Consider the following 21671-nt stretch of genomic DNA (forward strand, 5'->3'; position numbering starts at 1 on the left):
TAAGTCATTCTGATTTATAGATGCCCCCCAAATATGACAATACAGAGTAGGGCACTGGACCACTATTGGGAATAAACTACATGCCAGGCTTAATAGTTCAAATATCAAGTCTTATGTTTCTCTCTTACATTTAAACTATAATGCCTACAACACAAATATGTGACTATTTATGAAAGTCTGTTCATTTTCTTCTGTTCTGTTTGAGTTTAGGTTTTTCATTTGTCAGCAATGGTTTTTTTTTTTTTTTACCTTTTTATTAACTAAGCTTTTTAGTGACTTTAGGATTTGATACAAATTTGTTTTTATTACGTTATTTTTCTCAGGTCATGCACAGATTGTCCATCTCTTGCTAGAAAGAAATAAGTTTGGAACTATCCCATCTGATAGTCAAGGTGCAACACCCCTACATTATGCAGCACAGAGCAACTTTGCTGTAAGTAGAACACACCCTAAATGTGAAGTAAAGATATTTTGCTGAAATCTTTATAGTTTAGCAGAGTGTTTGTTTTTGAAATAATATAAATGCAGTGTTGTTGGCTTGAGTTAATTCAAAGTTCTCCTATGTAATCTGATACAAATGTGGTTAATTTCAAACTATTAAAAGATAGATGTACAAAAACGAACTTTCTGTACAAAAAACAGGCCCTTTGACCTATATCTTTGCATCACAAAACACAACAGGCATTCAGTTACTTCAACAGAAAGCAGAATGACACCTACTATTTCACAGTGCTTTCAGGTTTTAGGGCTCATTATAATGAAGTCTAAGCAGTTATAAGGTATCAAGAGTAAGATGACCTGTAGGAATATTTGCACAGCTGCTGCAGGACCAGTCAAACCAGTCTTTGCATTCAAGAAGGTAGTTAATTTATGAATATTTGGCATTATGAATGAACTGTTGTCTCATGAGGCACAGCTAAAGAGTTGAGTGCCTTTTGTCATAATTCTTCAGGAACACTATATTTTTTAAATTTTTAGAAATATTTTTAAACTCAGACAACAAAGAACATTGGTTTTTCAGACAGCTTAATTTTTATACTTTGGTATAATAGGTAATTTTTTTTTTCCAGAGCAAGATCAGGTACAGTAGAGCCAAGTATAAAACTCAGCACTTCAATGATTGCTGGTTACAGATGTTGCAGGAGTAGTTCTCAAACACTAGAAATTAAGAAAGCTTTTCTTAAGCTCCTTTACCTCTCATAGTTTCCATACCCTCCCTTTATAGAAAGAGTTATTTCGTGCCTAATTAATTTAATAATTGAGTGGTCCACATTGTAACATTTTCTTAGCAGGGATAGTAATTTGGATCTTTCTTGCATACCAAGGAAAAGAAAAAAGGAGAATTTAAATGCCCCTGAGAACAATTCAAGTTAACAAATCTAGAAGTAGTATTGAAAAATATTTTTGCTCCCGAGTGAGTTTTGGGGCATTGACGGGGTTTTTTTTGGAGATGGTCTTACTAAAACCATCCAGATGTTTTTTAAATTCAGATTTTTATTGAAACATATCTCTCTGTGTAATCTTCACTTTAGAGAATTTTTGTCGATTTAGGGCTGTATACTCACACATTTAAAATATTTGTGTTGTAAAAGCCTATCTTTCATGTTTGAGTTACATTCATAGGGAAAAAGAAGTTTTATTTACCATTTGGAGATAATCTCCACATTCTTTTATCTTGTTTTTTTTTCTTTTCTATATTGATGTATTCCTAAAAAGATTTTTCATACTGGTTTTCTTTCCTTGGGCTTGATTCAGTTAAATGAAACATCTTCATTATGTTGCTGCCTTTTGATCCCATCAGCCAGCCAAACTGTGATATCATCTGTGTTTTAAGGGGAAGTGAAGTACATGGTGGAATCAGACATTCTTTTGTAATCTTGTGTGCTTACAATGAATGTACTGTTTCCCATCTTACATGAAAAATCACACAGGAGAGTTTCATTCAGATCTGCAAGCCTCTTTTAGCTGGTGATGTACCCAACAGCCCCTGCCTAAATTATAGCTGGAGTCTGTTTTCACTGGTCCAGTTTTTTCTGAGCACCACTATTTGCCTTTTTGTCTCCTTTACATGCATATCATTGAGTAATTCCCACCACTGCACTCCATATACGTGGTCAAACAACTGAGTGGAGATACATTCATGTTTCTTCTGGCAGTAGCATCTCATGGTTTGAGAGCCACATTGTTCTATTCAGTTCTATTCAGTCTGCCCAACTTTGGTTAGGTGTGGTTTTTCTCAGTTAAAATGTGATATTTCTTAGTCCCTAACGAGAAGAAAGTTTGTTCTTTTGTGTTTACAGTAAATGTTTGCATGGCTTTCAGTTTTATTTGCTTTGATATCTTGTTCTTTGCTCTGTTTCTCTATGGGTTACTCACTATAATATGGCATTTTTAGGTTTTTTAAAGACTGAAGAGGATTAGCCAGTACTTAATGTATATGAAGCATTTGTTCCTTAAGACTAACTTATCCCTACTTACTATAGATAGGAAAAGTTATAGAAGAAAAGACATTACCCAATATAACCACCCAAATTTAGATGTCTTGGGTGTCCCAAGGAGGTCCCAAGAAACACTGCTATTTAGATTTTTGAACTTCACATGTGAAGGAAGATCAGAGAATCTTTATTTCCATATCACAGAATATTCTGAGTAGGAAGGGACCACAAGGATCATCAAATCCAGCTCTTAAGTGAATGGCCCAAACAGGGATTGAACCTAGATATTAACACCGTGCTCGACCCAACTGAGCTAAGATGCTCCCTTCATATTGATTTTAGTATGCAGGACTAAATTTTTTTCCTGAATTTTCCCAGAGGTGTTCAAAACAATGTCCTTTCCATTCATGTATTTATATAGATTGATCTAGTAAATGAAATGTGGAGACCCCTGTCTTATTTTTAAATATTCAAAAATAATATGTAGTATTTTTCAGTTTCCTGATAGCACAAAATTAAATGTTTCACATTTAGCTCTCTCCTTTACTGTTGTTTTTCAGATTTGTTGTTTTTTATGTTGTTTCCTCCACTTTTTTTAGTAGTGTTAGAATACATGATCTTTCATAACAAAATACATGTAGAATTAAATTGATTGATACTTCTATCTCCTGATTTGTTAGTTATCCTGGTGTAATTAAATTTTGTTTTGTTTTCAAGTTGTGGTAACTTCATTTTGGAAAATAATGCCTATAGTACTGTGGGGTTTTCTTCTACTTTTTCCAATTAAAAGCTGTAGGAAAGAAAGAGTCAGTGAAAGAAGCGTTGCTTTGCCAAAACTTAGTGGAAGAATAAAATATTTGTATTTTTTAGTCTGTTTGCCTCAGTGTTGAAGAAGTGCAGCCTTTGCAGTGCTTTTCACTCTGCAGGATTTCCAGCAGGGCAGAGCCCTGGGACCGTGCTGAGTTTCTGGCCTAATGAGAGGCTGTTTGTGTCTGAGGTGTAGTGGTGGTCAGTGTGAATACACAGAGATATAAACTCATGCTGGGTTTGTGTGGAAAGCTTTATGCTTCCATCTCTCCCTGCTTCTGGCCGGACCTTTTCACATTAAACTGGTACTTCAGACCTAAATTCACAAAGCTGTAAGGATCCTAGATCAGTAGCATAAGATAAATGAGACATTTCCTATTTCTTTAGAGGGATGAAATAGTAAGTAGTAGTGAAAAAACAAATCCAAATTGATCCATGGTACTTAGGCATTCAAACACCTTCATGATTAAAAGAATTTAGTTTGTTATAGCTAGGAAATTCTTGTCCTGCCAAGAGTAGGGATAGAGCTATTGTGGGGTCACACAGAGGAAAGGCTAAGATAGTATTGATAGTAAAATATAAAGTAAAGTAATGAAACCTGGGTTTTTTCAGGTTTTTATTGGCTAGCCTACCAGTGACTCATATCAGATATTTCCCAGCTGTTACATACATGGCCTTTTAAGGCATTAGATAGAAAAGGGAAAATATTCCTTTTTAGTCTTTTTCTAATAGTTGTGATTTTCTCTCCCTTGCTTTCCTGGGTGACTCATTAAGAATCTAGCAGCAGTTTAAACAAGTGGACTTGTTTGCTGACAGCTTAACACAAACACAGCATTTAAAGAAATAATTATTCTTGTCCTTGATTTGAGATTTTAGTTTAACAGTTACAGTGCAAAGAGTGGACTCAGGTGTAAAGATTTCCTTAATATTTTTTGAAATATAGTATTTCAGTAATTAGTAACCTGATGATGTTATTAAACATGAGGAAATATGTCTATGTTGACCCCCCCTTTTTTTTAACAGTCAAAATATTAGAGAAAGGCAAAGTAAAATATTTGCATGTGCAGTTGTATTTATAATTGGAGAGAAAAAAATATATTGGGAAAATATTTTGAAAGAACATTATTTTCAGGTTGTGGTTGGATGTCAGAAGGAGTCCCATCACAGATAGGCTGATGGAATGTTGGAATGGGCTGTCCAGGGAGGTGCTGGAGTCACTGTCCCTGTAGGTCTTGAAGGAAGGATTGGATGTAGCACTCAGTGCCACGGTGTAGTTGACATGGTGGTTTTGGGTCATAGTCGGACTCGATGATCTCAGAGGCCTTTCCCAGCCTAAAGGATTCTGTAATTTTTTCATCACAGTATTACAGTCATGTTTGAATAAACCCATGATATTTTTCCCATCTCTTTCTTCACAGAGACTACGGTGTCTTCTGCTTCCTTGTGGCGAACACATCGCATTTGACACTGAAAAGAAAAAAGTGTTAAATGACAGTGTTAAACTCATACTTAAGGGTGCACTGTGATCACTGGCGAGGGAAAAGGCATAGCAGAAGATATAGTAACTGCTGTTAAGCAGTTACTCTTTATAAATATAAAAAGAAAAATGAAACTTTGATTTGCTTCATAGACAGCTACATGAGACAATGGTTTCTTGTTGTTGCAGATTCCTTTTAATGTTAATTTCAACAGTATGTCTTTTCAGGAAACAGTGGAAGTATTTTTGAAACATCCTTCTGTAAAAGATGACTCAGATCTTGAGGGAAGAACGTCCTTCATGTGGGCAGCTGGCAAAGGCAGTGATGATGTCATTAGGACTATGCTGACTTTAAAATTGGATATTGATATCAATATGACAGACAAATACGCCGGCACAGGTAAGATGCTTTGCAGTAAAGAGCCACTGCATGTTTCCAATCTGTGTGATTTCCACCAAGTGGAAATATTGATAGTCTGTATTAATGTTTTTCTGAATGTGTACTTCAATCCTGAAAACATTTCTGCATTATCGTAATTATATGTGTCAGTCAATTCTTCGCCTTATTGTGGGAAAGAAACAAACCTTTCCTGCACAGATTGGAGCAGTGCATTTGAAATGTAGAAAGAAGAAATGTACTGCAATGCTATTTAGTAAATTCTGTAATCCTGTGAAAGGAAGAGTTGTTCTGTAATTTGAAGAATAACATGAAACATAGTTGCATAAAAAGCTCTTCCTGAAAATGCCTGTTCAAAAATGTATTTGACAGTACACAAGTACTTTGAAACAATATGGAGCAAACTAACCACTGAAGTAGCTAAATTATCAGGAAAATCATTCCATAGTTATTTTTCAAGATAGTGAAATAAAGATTAGATCTATTGCACTTCTGTTGTCCAAACAAGAAATCGAGCTTGATATCCCCCAATGTTATCTACCTGAAACAAAAGTAGGCAACACAGTGTTTCAGAATTCAAGCGTGCAAGTAATGAAATACAGAAATTCCTGTAGTAACTACGAATTTATCTCCTTTAAGGAAAAAAAAAGGTAGAAATATTGTACCTATGCAGTGCTTTCAACAAAAACAGAATAACAGTTTTGACAGGTGAGAGAGGCAGGTGTTGAAGTGTTTATGTATTCAGCAGCGTTGGAAATTTAGGAAAAGTAGAGTTGTATAGTATGCTGATGGCATCTGAATGAAAAATCAGGATGTGGGTAAATTTGGTATAAATTTGGGGGGGTTGATAGCAGGGCTTCAGGGTGACCTGTGTGTAGAGAGATCAGGAACTACCCAATGCCAGATACAGTCACAGAGTTAGAAGTGCAAAATATATGTCAGGGTTGTGTGGTTCAGGATTTGAAACTTAGTATGCATCAATATTGAATTTTTCAAGTTTCTTTTGATGATATGCTGGATCTTAACAAAAAGCAATTTGCAGTTAACATAAAATTCTGTTTAAATATCTAAATTCTTGTTTTTCTTGCAATGTAAAACACACTAAATACATCAGTTTTTCCACGTTGTGATAGTTTGAAATTTTTGAGTGTAGGAAATATAGTGCAAGAAATAAAATCTCAGTCTTCATGTTTGATGGCAGTACAAACTAAATATTCTACAATTTTAGTCTTATTTCATCTTTTATCAGTCTCACCTACTCTTGCTACTTCATGACAGTTCCCTTTCAAATAGCTCTCAGTATTTGTTTCAGACCTTAAGGTGCAGCAATGTTGTTGCTACTGTGCAAACCTCCTTACAAAGGGTTTTTTTCTTTGCAGGCAGTAATCGGTAATCACATACTGTGTTTCTGAAATTACTCAGGTGTGGATTTCATGCTTGAATAATTCAGGTGCTTGGGTTTATTATCTTTCAGTCTTAAACCTTTCCTCGCGGTGATATGTAATCACCTTTTAATCTGAGTTTCCTTGTAGGGCTTTTAATCCAAGGAAATGAATGGATTTTCCATTTGCTTGAGAGTGCCGCTGTGTAGAGTACAGAGGAGTCTGGAAGTGGGGAGCTGCGCTGCCGAGCAGCCCGAGCTGCACCCTTGTGCCAGCGAGCGCCTAGCATGGGCTTTATTGTAACGAGCTCCGAACATAAAAGGAAGCCCACCAGTAAATCACACTCTGATTTATTTTTTTTTTTTTTTCTTCCCAAAGGGCTTTAATCATTCCCAAGTTTTCGTGAGGGAAAAGCAGTGTAGCGTTCGGACAGGAAACTATGCGCTAATAGAAAATAGCGCACATGCCTCCGTGCCTGGGATACAGTTGCTGAGCAGAGTTCAAGGCTGTGTTTTTCTGACTTTTGTGTGCAGGCTCAGTTCAGCTCGCTTGTAATGTTGCCTTAACGCAGCCTTTTGCGTTTTCTCAAAAAGAGCAAGCTCTCCATTGAGCTCCGCTAGAACATCGAGACTCTGGGCATTGTGTAGGAGAATGACACCAAGGGAAAGGAATTTCCCTCCTCTCAGAGATCAGCGCTGCAGGAGCATTACAGGGGCAGCTTTATAGCTCTGCCGTCACTGCGCACAATGGAGAGGGCTCTGTCTGTCGGCCGAACAAAGGGCCCATTGTGACCAGCTGGCTGAAGAATCTCTTCAGTCACCGTGACTCCATCACAGAAAATTTGGCTTACAAGAAAATATTGAGCACAAAGTGCGAAACAAGATGCCTGCGTCAGAATGAGTGATAGGGGGGAAGAACTGGCCAAGCTGACACAGCAGCTCTTTTTCTATTGTATTGTTACACACACCCCATGTGTCATCTGATGGAGTGGTTTACTGCCTTGGGTTTCATAAGGGATTCAGGACAAAAACCAGAACCTAGAGTTTATTGTGAGGTCAGACCATGGAAAGCAGGCCCATCCCAGTGTACGGCACGGCAGGGATCTCATCCCTGTCCAACGCCTACCGATAGCCACCCACTCGCAGGGGCCGCTGCACAGGCACTCGCTGTTGGCCAGCGCAAGGCTCTCGGGCTGCTGCGCTTAAATCAGCGTCCTCTCAAAGGCACGAGTTCAATTTTCACTCCTCGCAGCGTCTCTGGCTCTGCCCCCGGTGCTTAGTCCGTGTCACAGTGTTACTGTCACTTCTTTTGTGACTCTGTTCACCAGCTGGATTCGGGTCAATGACAGCATGAGCAACCTGAGCGCTTTAGGAGGGCCTGTGTAACAGGTTGTGCTGGGTTACTGTCTCAAAAGCTGGTACTGGTTGTAAACAGCGGCTGGCAAATACAAAAATGCTGGTTTTATACTCTGCCTACGGTCCAAGAAGCTGCTCCTTCTAATGCTGGTCTTTGTGGTGTGCATTTCTGTATAATGCCTCTGCTGGATCCTGACCCTGTCTTAACATTGAACAAATGTGGACATGTAGGTAGTGTTTAGAGCCCCATATTTTGCTTGCATGAGCAGATGATTCAGTTCTCACTAAGCATGAATATTTCTGAAATTTCATGGAGAAATATGAATTCACTTTATTAAATGCACACTTTTAAACAGCATTGTTTTGTGGTTTTATTCCACATTATTTTGATTTAATTGTCTGTAATATATTCTACATTTAAGGCGGCATGAGAATGTAGATTGTCTGATTTGACTGCTAACTGTTGGAAATAACCCAAAGCATTTTGAAATCAAACTGTAAGTGAAGCCACCAAGACCTGTGCTCTCCATTGGTTTGAAATCTCATTGCTGTGTGCAGTTCTTCTTTCCCTCAAAAAGAGCCATGAACTGGCTGTCCACAACTCTGGCTGACAGTGCCTGCGGGATGCTGTGTTAGGCAATAGCAACTCCAGTTACAGGGCACCACATCCTTACCTGAGTTCTGAAGTATCTGAAGTAGCAGCATCTGGTTTTTCTGCATTTTTCTTTTTCTTGAAGAAAATAGGGAGACGGATACTGTGCAAGATATGATGGTCTTGCTACATAATTTCATATAAAATTTTCTCCAAGTAATTCCGAAACTAAAGGGGGAGGCAAGGAGGGGTAGGAACAGCTGGGTGGTTTTCTGAAGTTAGTTTTAATTGAGACAACTTTGCTTACTTGAAAGAAAAAAGTCATTTTCAGGAAAGCGTTGAAGAAATAATGAAAGCTTTCTTTCACTGATGATGAGCAATCTCAGAAATGCCACAAAGCAGAGGCAGAAGTAAATCATGTTCTGTTCCCTTAATCAGAAGCTGCTATTCTTCCACAAATCCTCACGATAAGCCAATCTCGGTGGTGTTAAATGTAAAATTTCTATTTGTGCGAGTTAGAAACATGTTTCAGGGCTAATAGTTTTTCTGCTTGTTGCTTGTATGGCAAGAAAGTGTTGTTACATCACCTCTTCTTCAGTTTCTTGAGGTTAAAAAGTACTTTTTCCACTAAAATAGTTGTAACTAATTTTTATCTTGACTGTTCTTATTGTGGACCTCTAAAGCTCGTGGTATTGTGGTTTCTTTTCCCCTGCTACTTTATCCTTCCAGCCTTACACGCTGCTGCCCTTTCTGGCCACGTCAGCACAGTGAAGCTGCTGCTGGAGCACAAAGCACAGGTGGATGCCCTGGATGTGATGAAGCACACCCCGCTCTTCCGAGCCTGTGAGATGGGTCACAAGGAGGTGATTCAAACACTCATCAAAGGTCAGCTCTCAGGGCTTTCCAAACCTCTTCAGGATTTCTGCTGCTGCTTCCTGTGGGGATGGGAAATAAACAGATGAGCAAGAGGTGGGGTAGGAAATTGCTTCCCTAAAGCAGGTTTTGTTTGTAAGTTCCCCTTGTGAATCTAAAAGGTTATCAGAGTTGTGCAAAAATGGATAGAAGTGTTAAATACAAAACTTTCATAAATGGAATTGTTCTTTTCAAAGCTTATTTCTGCTCAAGCCTTTGCGAGTACATTCTAGTCTCTCAAACCAACTCTTCCCCCAGCAAGTCCTTTCTTTCTTTTGTTTTTTTTTTTTTGTTTTTTCCCCAGTAAATAAGACCAAATTAAGCTTTCTTCACTTTAGTGAAAAACCATTTTTAGGGTTCTTTGAAGACTTTTTAAGTGAGTTTTTATTTTTTAATGTAGATAGATATCAAACGTCCTACATCATTAATATTTTCTTCTGGTTGGTTTTTAAAAACGGTATTTTCTTTGTAGACAGAAATAGGATTTAATAAAGTACACAGTTTTAGATAATAGTAAAATATCTGCTGAAGGGTAAGAAGTGCAGTGAAAGAAGAGTGGCATCTTAGGTGCAAAATTCTGTCATTTTAGCTTCCCAGAAACATCTCCTTCCTGCTTCAGACCTTATCCCACCTATGGACAGATGAAGTATCCAAGCTAAAGTTTGCAAGTTTTTCGTCAATCAGCCTTTCTTACTGAAAAGTGTTCTTCCTTCCATGATCTGCTGGGCATATTTTAACCTCCTGTTAAGCTCTTCTCCCCCAGTCCTTATGCCATTTAGCTTTTGTAGGTGGAAGAAGCTTGGCTATGGGAATCTGAGTTGAGTTTAATTAAATATTTTATGATATAGAGAGTCATTGTTGCTGGTTGGTTCAAGTTCTTGTATTTGTGGTATTTGTGGAGTTTTACTTTTGTACAGATTTTTTGCAAGAACATATAGAGACATTAATTATCTGCATAAAAGAGTCTTATCATGCTTAAATTAAAAAAATAAGCTTATTTTAAAAATCATTATTACATTGTGGATATTTTATCTTGTCTGCTTTAGAGATTTAAAAAGACATTTAATCTGAAATCTAATTTTTAGAAGTTATTTTGTTGTTAAGAAAGAAAAGTTCTACTGAAAATTCGTGGACCTGAAACAAATAAAATAGATTATTCATAGGCAATTGATAAGTCTGGATATTCTAAAGCATGTTAGAGGATAGTCAGCAGATTTTTAAAAAGGTAGATTCCTGACCCTCTTTGAGACTATTTCGTTCCCATTTTGATTTAAGTTTTAGGATTTGAGTATTTAGGATTCTGAAATACTTCTCTGAATTGTCAATTTATGAAATAAGTTCTAGTTGAACATAAACTCACTCTTTTCTTCGAATTCAGCAGAATTTTCTTTTTGTGCTCAAAATGTATGTTTTTACAGGAGGAGCAAGAGTAGATTTGGTTGACCAGGATGGGCATTCACCCCTTCATTGGGCAGCCCTGGGAGGAAACGCTGATGTGTGCCAAATCCTGATAGAAAACAAAATCAACCCTAATGTGCAGGATTATGCAGGTAGAACACCTCTGCAGTGTGCTGCTTATGGAGGTTACATTAACTGCATGGTGGTGTTGCTGGAAAACAATGCAGATCCAAATATTCAGGATAAAGAGGTATGTTGTTCTTCTTCACTGAGGTATATCATTAACTTTAGAACAACCATAAATCACAACATTTTCCTTTTCTTCAAAGTCTTTCTCTTTTCCAGGACATAGAAACATCTGTGCTGCTGTTTGTTTGTCATAAAAGGAAATGCATCCTGATGTCATTTCCCCTATTTCCTTCTAAAATCTCAAAAGAAAAGTAGTATTTTAATATGTAGCATGAAGATTGGTATTTTTCCAGATCACTTTTGGTTTTTCCTTATCAATGCATGATCATTTGAGGAATCATATTAATGATCTGATTTCTTCTATAATTCCTTATTAACAGCTGACATGGGAATGTGATTTTAGTCTCTTCTCCAGAATAGAAAGAGAGAGCAAGTAAGAAAGTAAGGTACTGCAAGTGAGATTGCACAGTAACTGCTTCAATTGCTTGTCCACATTAAGTACCCACATTTGTATCACTCTTCCAGGTGAAAAAAAAAAAGAACCTGATTGGTTTATTTGTTTTTCATGCCATTATTCAGGCAGTAATTGAAATTAGGAGCCAGGATAATTGTGCAATGTATAACAGATTTCTTTGTTGTATGACATAATTTCTCAGAAGTCAGTAGAACCTCGTCAGTCAAAAGAGCTTCACCCAATTTATTGAAATTTTCTGGAGCTGTTTGTCGTAGGGCATAGATAATTCCAGGTAATGGAAATGTGCTTTTCAGTATGAGTTCTACAGAGCATGCTGTACTTCTTTTGCAAAGAAAGCTGTACAGGCTGTAAGGCTAGTCTTCTGATGTTGCTTTTCAGCTCTTTTAGGTGAAAAAGCACTGGTGTTGAAATCCTGTTAAAAAAAAATCCATTTCTTAAGTGTTGTGTTCTTTTTATTTTAACAAGGAAGTTTATTTAGAAGAACTGTTTGTTCTTCATGTCCAGAAAAGCATTGAATTGCACTATGATTTATGACTTTTATTGTGGCGTGGTAGAGTTTGGGGGTAATGTTTATTTTTGTTCTGTTCTATTGTTTTACAGGGCAGAACTGCCCTGCACTGGCTCTGTAACAACGGCTACCTTGATGCTATAAAGTTACTGCTGGGCTTTGATGCTTTCCCCAATCACATGGAGAACAGTGAGGAGAGGTACTGCTTGTCTCAAGGTGTTATTTTGTAATTGTGCCAAAGCAGTGCCTTCCCTTTAAATGTTAAATGTTCAGATGCTGCAAGAGAATCCTCATTTTGTATCTCAAAGCAGTGCTGTAACCTTGGGCTTCAGTGTAAGCAGCTTTTCTGATGTGAAAGTTCACTTCTTTAACTAAGACATTGCAACTTTCACACTTCTGAACCATCTTCTGGAAGTATTTATTCATTCTAGTGTTGTTGGAGATATTAAAGAGCTTTCTCATTTATATGGAGTTGATGGCAGATACATATGGCCAAAGGATGAAAAGGCAGTTCTGCTGCTGTTGGAATAGACTGGAATTTTATATTTGATACAAATACAGCAGGAAGAAAGATAATGGGATAAATGTAATGTTATGTTTTAAAATGGTGATTGCAAAGTACCTGGTGGTTACCTGTATTCGAAAGGCCTGGTTTTAACAAAAGGTCTCCTATAATCATAAAGAGACAGCACATTTGCATCTCTTTTCTTTGTCTTTCATTGACATATAAATAATAGATTTTTAAAAGTGATTTGGGTTGTGGAGTTTGAATTAATCACCTGACCATGAAGATAATTACTATTAGCAGAAATTTCTAATGCCTTTTTTTAGAGTAGATGACCTCCTCATAATTATAAGATTATGAACAGCATGCCATATAAATGTGAATATTTCAGCATTTTAAATAACTTAAGGCTTTTGCAACCTCATATTTCAATTTGAGACTTCGGTACTTAACCCCATGTTTTAATTGCTTTCTTCCCCTATCATTTTTTCTTTCATTCTTCACTCTAAAGCATTCAGATCTATCTTCCTTTTCTGTTCTTATTTTTTCTTGAGAAACACAAATGAAAGTATAACCAGTTTCTAATTAAGTAGTGTCAAGGCTCTCTTTAGTAATTTTTGATAGAAAATTGAATAAACAGTTTTAATTAAATTACTTTTAATAAGTAAGATTAAAAGCCACAATTTTGCCAGACTGGAGACTGCTGTTATCCTTACTTTGTAGAAATGTACTCATGATGCTCAAATGTCAAGAAAAGACCTTAGTTGTGGTTTATCACAGTCATTCAGATAGCATATATTTTTGTTTCCCTTCTGGAATGAATATATATTTAATGTGTAAATCTAGATTAATCAAAATACAGCTAGCAGTATTCCAAATGTCTGCTGATAAGCACTAGTGCATGTGCAGAACAAAAGAGATCCCCATTATTTCTAGATGGCTCGATCTTTCAATGTAATTCTCCTAAAATACGTATAAAAATGGCATACTTGCATCTTAATAAATATCTACAAACTTTGTGTTATTGTTAAGAGAGTGGGAGTTTGGAAAGTGGAAGATAAAGTTGAGTGTTGTAAGAGAGAGGAAAAATAACCTCATGGATATGATTCACCTGTCATTGGATGAAACTGGTTTTTAATCAGTAACAATTTCACTATAGGAAAAAAAGCTTCCCTTCTTTACTTTCTTAGAGTGTAGTATGAGATAGCAATTAAAATTCAAACAAAGTGGTTATAACTAAAAGATTACAGAAAAGATAGAGCTGAGATTGCATGGAGAATTTTAAAGTCTCTGCTTGCTGGCCAGATATGTGATCGAGTGCTAATCTGGAGGGTATTGGGTTTGTTGTTCTTTGCAAATTTATTTTGTAATCCAGTTTAATGTCCTGGGTGCATCCAGCTGCTGCTTGACCACCTTCATGGTAAATTGCCTCTAGCAGCTGATGGCTGATGTCTTCATGTGTTTCCCTGTGAAGCCAGCTTGATTTAAAAGCTATCTGCTTTAGAGAGAACCAAGGGAAAAGGAAATTTACATCAAGCTTTGAACTGACATAACAGAGGAGTGTATGTAAGTGTGCAGGCATAAAAAACCCCTCTTCAGATTTGATTTAAGTGATCTTTTTACTTTCAAAGGTAGCTCAGATGGAGTTAGAGAATCCATGTTTAAAAATATGGATCTTCATGACTGCTAAAGTAAACTTCATAAAGTTTACTTTGTATCTTTTGTGTCTTTAAAGTACTCAAAATTTAGGAATACTTTAAAAATATGTTTCTCTGAAATAACGTTCTTTCTGAAGTTGCCATTTCTGGGTTATCAAAAATCTGTATCTCTTTAAATGCTATCAGCAGCACACCTTGACATCCAAATTTTCATGTTATGTCACTGTCTTTATTCCTGCAGACACTTCAGTTCAGATACTGTTTATCCTTCCATCAAACCATTGCTGTGTGGCAGGTCCAATTGTGCTTTCTGTCTGTTTTTCTTTGCTTACCAGCACTGCGTCCCAGCAAGTTACCATCAGCAAGAGCCCTAATTTTCACAGTCACAGGCATTGACACCTGCTATTGGCTAGTCTTATCTTACATGGTCTTGATTATGGTTTGTGACTGATAATTTTCAGTCACTAAATGTCTTTCCCTGAAGTTTCAGTGTTGGTGAGGGAGATAGATTTTGCTCCCATGTAGCAAATTTGGGAATTATTTTGAAAAAGGCCTAGGCGTCCTTGCTACCATTAAAACCCCAAAGCAATTTAATATTTTGAACACCTGTGTCCGTTTGAAAACACTCTTAAGTTTTCCTAGTACCTTAAAATAGATATTATCCTTCTATATGGATCTAATCCTGCTGCTCTCTCAGTCATAGTGTCTTCAGTATAGAAGCTAAGCCAGATTTGACAGTAGCTTTCTAGAACTTTAAATGCATATGGAAATAACACTAAAATGTTTTAACTTACTTTTTTTAAAAAATATATTTCTACATGAAAACTTCAATAACACATTTTAAAGACTGCTTTCCTAAAGCAGTTACTGCTGTGGATGGGGCCTTGGGAGATTTAGTCCAAACACTTCAGGTTCCCCTCTCCCCCCTCCCATATTAGGAGACCAAAATAAGCTTTAAATATAACCATGGTGTGTAGAATTAATAGAGTAGCAAAATAATGCCTAAGAAGATGAGAAAAACAGCCTACTGAAACAGTGCTTAATCTGTCTTCATGCTAGAAGTTGCTTTATTATGAAATGAGGGTGAAGAAACATGATAGCTAGAATTCTAGATCAATAGTAATTGTTATGGTTTTTATTTATTTTTTTAGATATACTCCACTTGATTATGCCTTGCTTGGTGAACACCACGAAGTGATTCAGTTCATGTTAGAACACGGGGCTCTGTCTATAGCTGCCATTCAGGATATTGCTGCTTTCAAAATTCAGGCTGTCTACAAAGGATACAAAGTTAGAAAGGCTTTTCAAGAGAGGAAGAATCTTTTAATGAAACATGAACAGCTGAGAAAAGATGCTGCTGCCAAGTAAGTCTGAGGCTTGAAACCTACTACAGCACATAGACATTTGTTGTAAGCTTGTATTTATCTGTGCATGATTTTATCTGTTGCTCATCAGTTTTTGTTTCTCTTGGTAAAATTAATGAAACTAAAGGAAGTGTATAACTTCCATATAACCATGGACAGATGGAAGTTATCTTCCATATAATCCCAGTTTAAATAACAAACTTTGTATAATATACCATAGCAAGGGAAAATACCAAAAGCTGAGGAAATAGCATGTAAGTGTCCATGAATCTCTGCCTGATACTCTGTATGACAAAATGGCTTGGAAAACATCTATCACTTTAAGGTAGTGAAAATCATTATTTGCCTATCAAGTCTTGATATCAGTTTTGAACAGAAGTCAATCAGTAGTTGAGGAAAAAAAAACCAAAAACAAACCAGGGAAAGCCTGGTTTAGTAAGGCTTAACTTGATGTTTCTCTAGCAACCTGGACTCCTGGTTTCTATTTGCAATTTCATTTTGAGCCTTATTATTCTCTGCACTTACATTTTCTGGTCTTGAATTACAGAGTTCCTAGGAATTGGTTATACTGGATTACAGCTAACTAACATATGCAATTCAAATTGTTGTCAGCAAGATGTGTAGGTTCTGGCTGAGTTTCAGCCCAATTTAAATGTGGTAATGGTAGCACAGTGGTGAAATTCTAAAATCAGAAGGTACATAAAGATTATCACAATACATTCCTTCCTTGGAGCTTATCCTTAAGATTCTTAGTATGAAATTAGCACCTGGTTTCTCTTGAAGAAATCTGATTCTGAAATGAAAAAACATAACAGTCTGAAAAGATTTCTGCATAATTTGGGAGTATTATTCTGATAAAGAGAGATCATACAAAAAAACCCCACTACATAATTATTGCACCTAGAGGTATTTTTGCTGCATCTGTGTATCACAGACATATTCAGCTGCACTTCACTCTGTATCAAATTCAACTGCACTCCCCTCTGTATCAAATTTGGTAGTTTGGTGTTCTGCATAGTCAGACCTTCATTGGGTTTGATTGTTGCTACTATAAAACAATTATTATTCCCTAGGAAGAATCAAAGCTAGAAACACCAGATAATTCATCTCTTACTCACATCTCTACATCCTGAAGTTGTAACCTGTAGCTCTCCTACTGTTTGCCTTTTGTGCTGAAATCAATGCAAGTCAAAACTATGCATGGAGAAGCTGCCTTGGAAAATATTTCTTTTTAATGTGGAGAGCTCTGCTTATTGCTGTGTGGTCACAACTGACTTTACCAAATGAGGTAGTTTTATCCTTTGTGATGACAGTCATTTTTAGAAGAATCTCTGATCCACCATGTAGAAGATTAAATGGAAAAGAATTGCCTCATGGAAATTTGGGGGTATTTTTATAATAGTTTTCCTTTGTGAGTTTTTGATGTAGTTTCTGAAACTTACTTAGCTGTTGTTGATTTGTTTGAAAACAATAGAAACAAAGTCTGTGTACCAAATACCATAAAAAGAGAATTACAGTACAATTGGAGTGTACAAGCAAATCAGGTTGTCACATAACAAATTTTATTTAATTGCAATTTTATGGTCTGTAATAAACTGAAGGGGACATTATGTTGTCATCATTCTGTGTACCCATCTGTGCATTCCACAGCTGAAATTGGCCAGGGTGCTCCTGCATACAGAAAACTATTATCCCTACTGCTGTTTAAAAATCTGGTCTCCAGATAAAAGGGGACATTATGTGTGGATCCAGAATGATGGTGAACGCCTAGACTGAAGACACACACCCTCTCCCCAACTATGTCAGTGTAGATATTTAAACTTGCTTTGTAATATGTTACTTTAGAGAGTCTCTCTAAGATAAATCACTCCTTAATCTACTTGGGTTTAGATAGTCTGTTCTTTTTCTGTTTTGGTTTTTTTTTTTCCTTTTTACAGTAACAAAAAGTCATCCATACCTGTATTATTTTCTGGTAAAATTACATTCACTGTATTTAAAGCCTATGAAATATTTCTATACAAACATAATCTCCCATGTTTATTGTGTTTTATAAAATGAAGTTTGATGAAGGCCAAAACAACATGCACACTATCATGTCACTGAGCAAAGAGACACCCCAGGGGACCAGTGTGGGTAAGCTGGGAATCCTTGACAGGGCTCAAATGTAAAAATGCAGCTCACAGAAGGCAGAAGCTGGCACAGACTGCAAAAGCAGAGTGGAAATGCATTGCTTGGGCATGTAGGTGGTGTCAGAAACACCAAAATTCAAATGGAGTTGAGACTTAAAAAAAAAATGTTCCAGGTTACAAAGTGAGTCTGTGTTTCTACGTAAATAAAAGTAGTAATACATTAGTAAAAGGCTGAGCAATGAATGTTGGGCCTGTTGCTGAATGGTGCATTTAGTGACAAGAGACAGGTGTGGCAGAAGCCCTCAATGCCTTCTGTTCCTCAGTCTGCCAGAAGAAAGTCTCCCAGCCTCTTTGCTAAGAGAATTGGTTCAAGGAGGAGCAGAACTGCCAGCTGTGAATAAAGATTAAGTCAGGCTTGAGAGAATTCAGCCCAGACAAGTCCATGGGACCAGGCTGGCTGCATCCAAGGGTACAGAAGGAACTAACTGATGCCCTTAAAAGGTCACTTTCCAATGTCCTTGAAAGATCACAGAGACCAGGGAGAGCCCCCTGTGATGGGAGGAAAGAAAATGGTGCACCCAGTTTCAAAAAGGGCCAAAAAAAAAAAAAATCTGGGGATCTGTGGTCTGGTCAGTGTTTCTGGTCTCCAGGAAACTTTTAACAGGCAAAAGTTGGGACAAGAGATTTTGTCTGGAAATAAAGATAAATTCTTTCACCCTTGGGACAATCAACCAGTAGAACAACCCAAAGAGGTTGTATTGTCTCTGTCCATAAAGGTTTTCAAGACATAATTGGATAAAAACCTGAGCCACCCAATCTGACCCTGTTTTGAGCAGCCTGTTAGCCTTGCTGACTTCCTGAGATCCCTTCCAGACTTTAAAAAGAGGATTTTGGTTTACTTATTGCAAAACCAGGTATTTAAGAAAACAATATTTACGTGTTTAAAACATATTCAGAGAAAACTAATTTCCAATGTATTGAATTTTGAAAGGGCTGCAGAATTCATTCCTCATTTGTTCACCTCCCCTTTCAATTTCTCAGGATGAGTTCCTGAATCCATACTTCTGTTTTTCATTCTGGCCAGTTGAAGGAAACTGATTGAGAATGTGGATGTGAAAGGGAAATGGATGAAAGTGAGTAAGTAGCTCATGATATTTAGGAAGAGAAAAGCAGGAAGAAAATAAGCAGTTCAATTAAACAGCCTTCAGGAGATTTAGAAAAATGTTCACAAGCCAAGAGAGAACAAGTAGATTATGAGGTCTTTCAGAAGACTGGTGGTTAGTCCTGCATGCTGAGAAAAGATAGGGGAGTGTGGCAACAGAGAAAATAATGAGCTCTTCAGCAACCTGAAAAAGGAAAGCACATATTGGAAATTTGATGAAATTACTAAAATTGACAGTAATAAGAACATACAATGATAAAGCTGAACAAGCTGAGGTGCTAAATAAGAACTGACAAAGGATGTGAGGTAGGTATCACAAAAAAACATTGTAAACATACTCATTGGAAAAGGAAGAGTAAAGAAACATTTGGTCCATGAGAGATGCTAAGTAGACTGAACTGTTCTGTGGGATTTTTTTTTACACTTCAGAAGAAATTATATCAAACCAACTCAATTTTCTTTTGTGTCTGAATAACAAGTTTTGTGGCTATGGAGAAACAGTAACTGTCATTCAGACTTGCCTGAATCCTTCATCCTTCCTCATGGGAAATTTCTCATTTGCCACCTTTAAACTGGAAGTGTGTATTGATGAGAATTTCATACAAATCCATCAAGAATTTGTATTTTCATTTAAGAAGTAAATTTGAATTTGAAAATAGCACCCAGATGCAGAAGATTATAAGTACATTGAAGACTAAATTAGAAATCAGAGTAGTGGTAAAATACATACAAGAAATGACTGAGGAAAAAATAGGTACTTAGGTAGGAACTAACAGACTGCTCTACATGTTTGGGAGGACTCATCAGCATAGGAATGCTGGACAGAAAATGACTGTTAACATTTTTATTAAGGACTATCAGTTTAAAAGATAGTTATAGATCAGAATCTGAACACATCATGAGTCAGGGGTATCATTCTTTTGAAAATAATCCTTATGCTAGATTGTGTAGCAGGAAATGGTGTTTATACAACATGAAATGTAACTGCTCATAGTCCAGAGAAAGCTATATCAGTAATAGGATCGTACCTGGAGATCTATTTTTAGTTGAGATTTTTAAAGTAAGTTTTTGGGGGCTTTTTGCAAGGATAACTTTAAAAGCACTCTCCTTTAAAATATCCTTCAGCGTGTAGATTAAAAAGTTAAGTTTCTATTCTTAACAGAATAGAAAAGGTTGAATTCATTTTAGCAGAATTAAAAATTCAAAACATCTCTGTGTCTTCACAAATGTGCGTGTAAGGCGGAAACTGTTCCTTTCCATCTGCTAAAGGCTCAGTTTTCATTCTTTCACTTTTGCAACAAAATACAAGCTTATGACCATTCATGGCAAAATTGTTGCAAAACCAGTTACATTTACAATGGAAAATGTTGGCCTGACAGCTCTGTTCCACTGTTGAGTTGTAGCTGTCTAACTTGTGAGCCCAGATTTGGATCCTGTTGGGTTTGCCAGAACCTTCAGAATGACTGGGAGCCCTGAAGTTAGAATCCTGTCTACTTCCTTCACTTACTCATGAAACCTAGCCTCTCAAATTGGACAACAGTAAAACCTGGAAATTTTAATTTCAAAGAGATCCTTCACTGTAATACAAACTGAATTTCTGATTAAATAAAGCAAAACACAAGGCGAGGGTCTTATGTATTCAGGAGCCTATTCAACTGAGCTGTACTGTGACAATTGTGATGATGCTTTATGAATAGGGAGCTTTATTTTTTCTCGAGTTGAATCTGAAAAATTAGCACACAGATAAAACTTTTAAAGAAAAAAACAACCCTTTTTACTTCTTGGTTTCTGGTCCTGCATCATTTCAATAACTTCACAACTGGTATGTTGCTGAAGTTGTTGTTTTGAGTTGATCTGCTCATCACAGGAGTGCAGGTCACTCCAGCTTGATTGTGTATCACACAGCACACCTTACACTTCCTTTTCTAATACCCTGAATGGAGGACATTGCTAACAGGCAGCCTATTCTTGTGAAGAATAGAAAATTACTATTCTGTGAATAGCAAGATCTGATTTATCAGCTCAAATGGCGCAGTAATGGCAGCGAGATCCATACTGTACGCAGTCCCAACATCCCCGCCTAGTCCGGTTGTGGAATGCCAATATTAATGGAAAGCAGCCACTTTTTTTCATGCCAGAGGGAATACTGAATCCCAGGCTGCTAGGAGTGTATTTTTTTAGATCAATTAGCAGCTTTTTCAGGTGCAAAGTTCAATCAGCTTCTTCTGCAGAGCATAGTTGATAAGATAGCACTGACAGATAAAGTTAGGGCTTCTGGCTGGCAGCTCGCGCCGCAGTGACACGCGCTGGCAGTGACACCGCTCACAGGAACCGGGGCTGGCGTGCTGCATAACTCACCTGTCACACGCCGTGCTGGGAGGTGATGTGGCAACAGTCTGCACGCTGTGTTGGAGCACTGGAAGCAAGTTAAAATACCAGGCAGCTACATGATACGGCATTTACCGCCTGTCCGTTCCAACAGGAAAAGTGTCACTTCATCCAACAGCCAGGGCTTCATTTATAAAAACGAATGCAGTGGGAGTAGGTATGTAACATTTGCCGTGTGCTATTGGGTTTATTCTGCTCGGTAGGAACAAGAATTTAAATGATGAAGTGCAGTGACAGCCCACTATATTTCAAAATGGGCTGCAAGATTTTATTCAATGAATGTGCCTTTCCTAAGTTTGTCCAAAATTCTCATTTATGGCTACTCCATTAAGAGATGCATGCCGTATTTAATTTTGGAAATCCAAATGTTGCCATTGTAATTGGCATACTATGTGCACACGAGTTTTTAATTCACATCTCATATTATCAGTATTTGTAATTTAAATGACATGTAATGTTTCTGTAAAATTAGTTATCCACCAATGACAAATACATAGCAGCAAGTTGCTACCAGTAGCTAGTTCAAAGTTGGTTTATA

At 37.1% G+C, this 21671-nt stretch overlaps 1 protein-coding gene across 1 annotated transcript in view; it reads left to right on the plus strand.

Moving 5' to 3' along the window:
* INVS (inversin) overlaps positions 1 to 21671 on the plus strand; it is an 80346-nt gene that overhangs the window by 47452 nt on the left and 11223 nt on the right. Inside the window, exons 6-11 of the mRNA XM_084211334.1 lie at positions 324 to 433; positions 4948 to 5119; positions 9175 to 9330; positions 10776 to 11005; positions 12020 to 12126; positions 15242 to 15454. Of these exons, the coding sequence (XP_084067460.1) occupies positions 324 to 433; positions 4948 to 5119; positions 9175 to 9330; positions 10776 to 11005; positions 12020 to 12126; positions 15242 to 15454 (988 nt within the window). The remainder of the gene's footprint in view (positions 1 to 323; positions 434 to 4947; positions 5120 to 9174; positions 9331 to 10775; positions 11006 to 12019; positions 12127 to 15241; positions 15455 to 21671) is intronic.

The sequence above is a fragment of the Fringilla coelebs genome (genome assembly GCF_963513975.1).
Source record: "Fringilla coelebs genome assembly, chromosome: 1".
NCBI classification, from domain to species: Eukaryota; Metazoa; Chordata; class Aves; order Passeriformes; family Fringillidae; genus Fringilla; species Fringilla coelebs.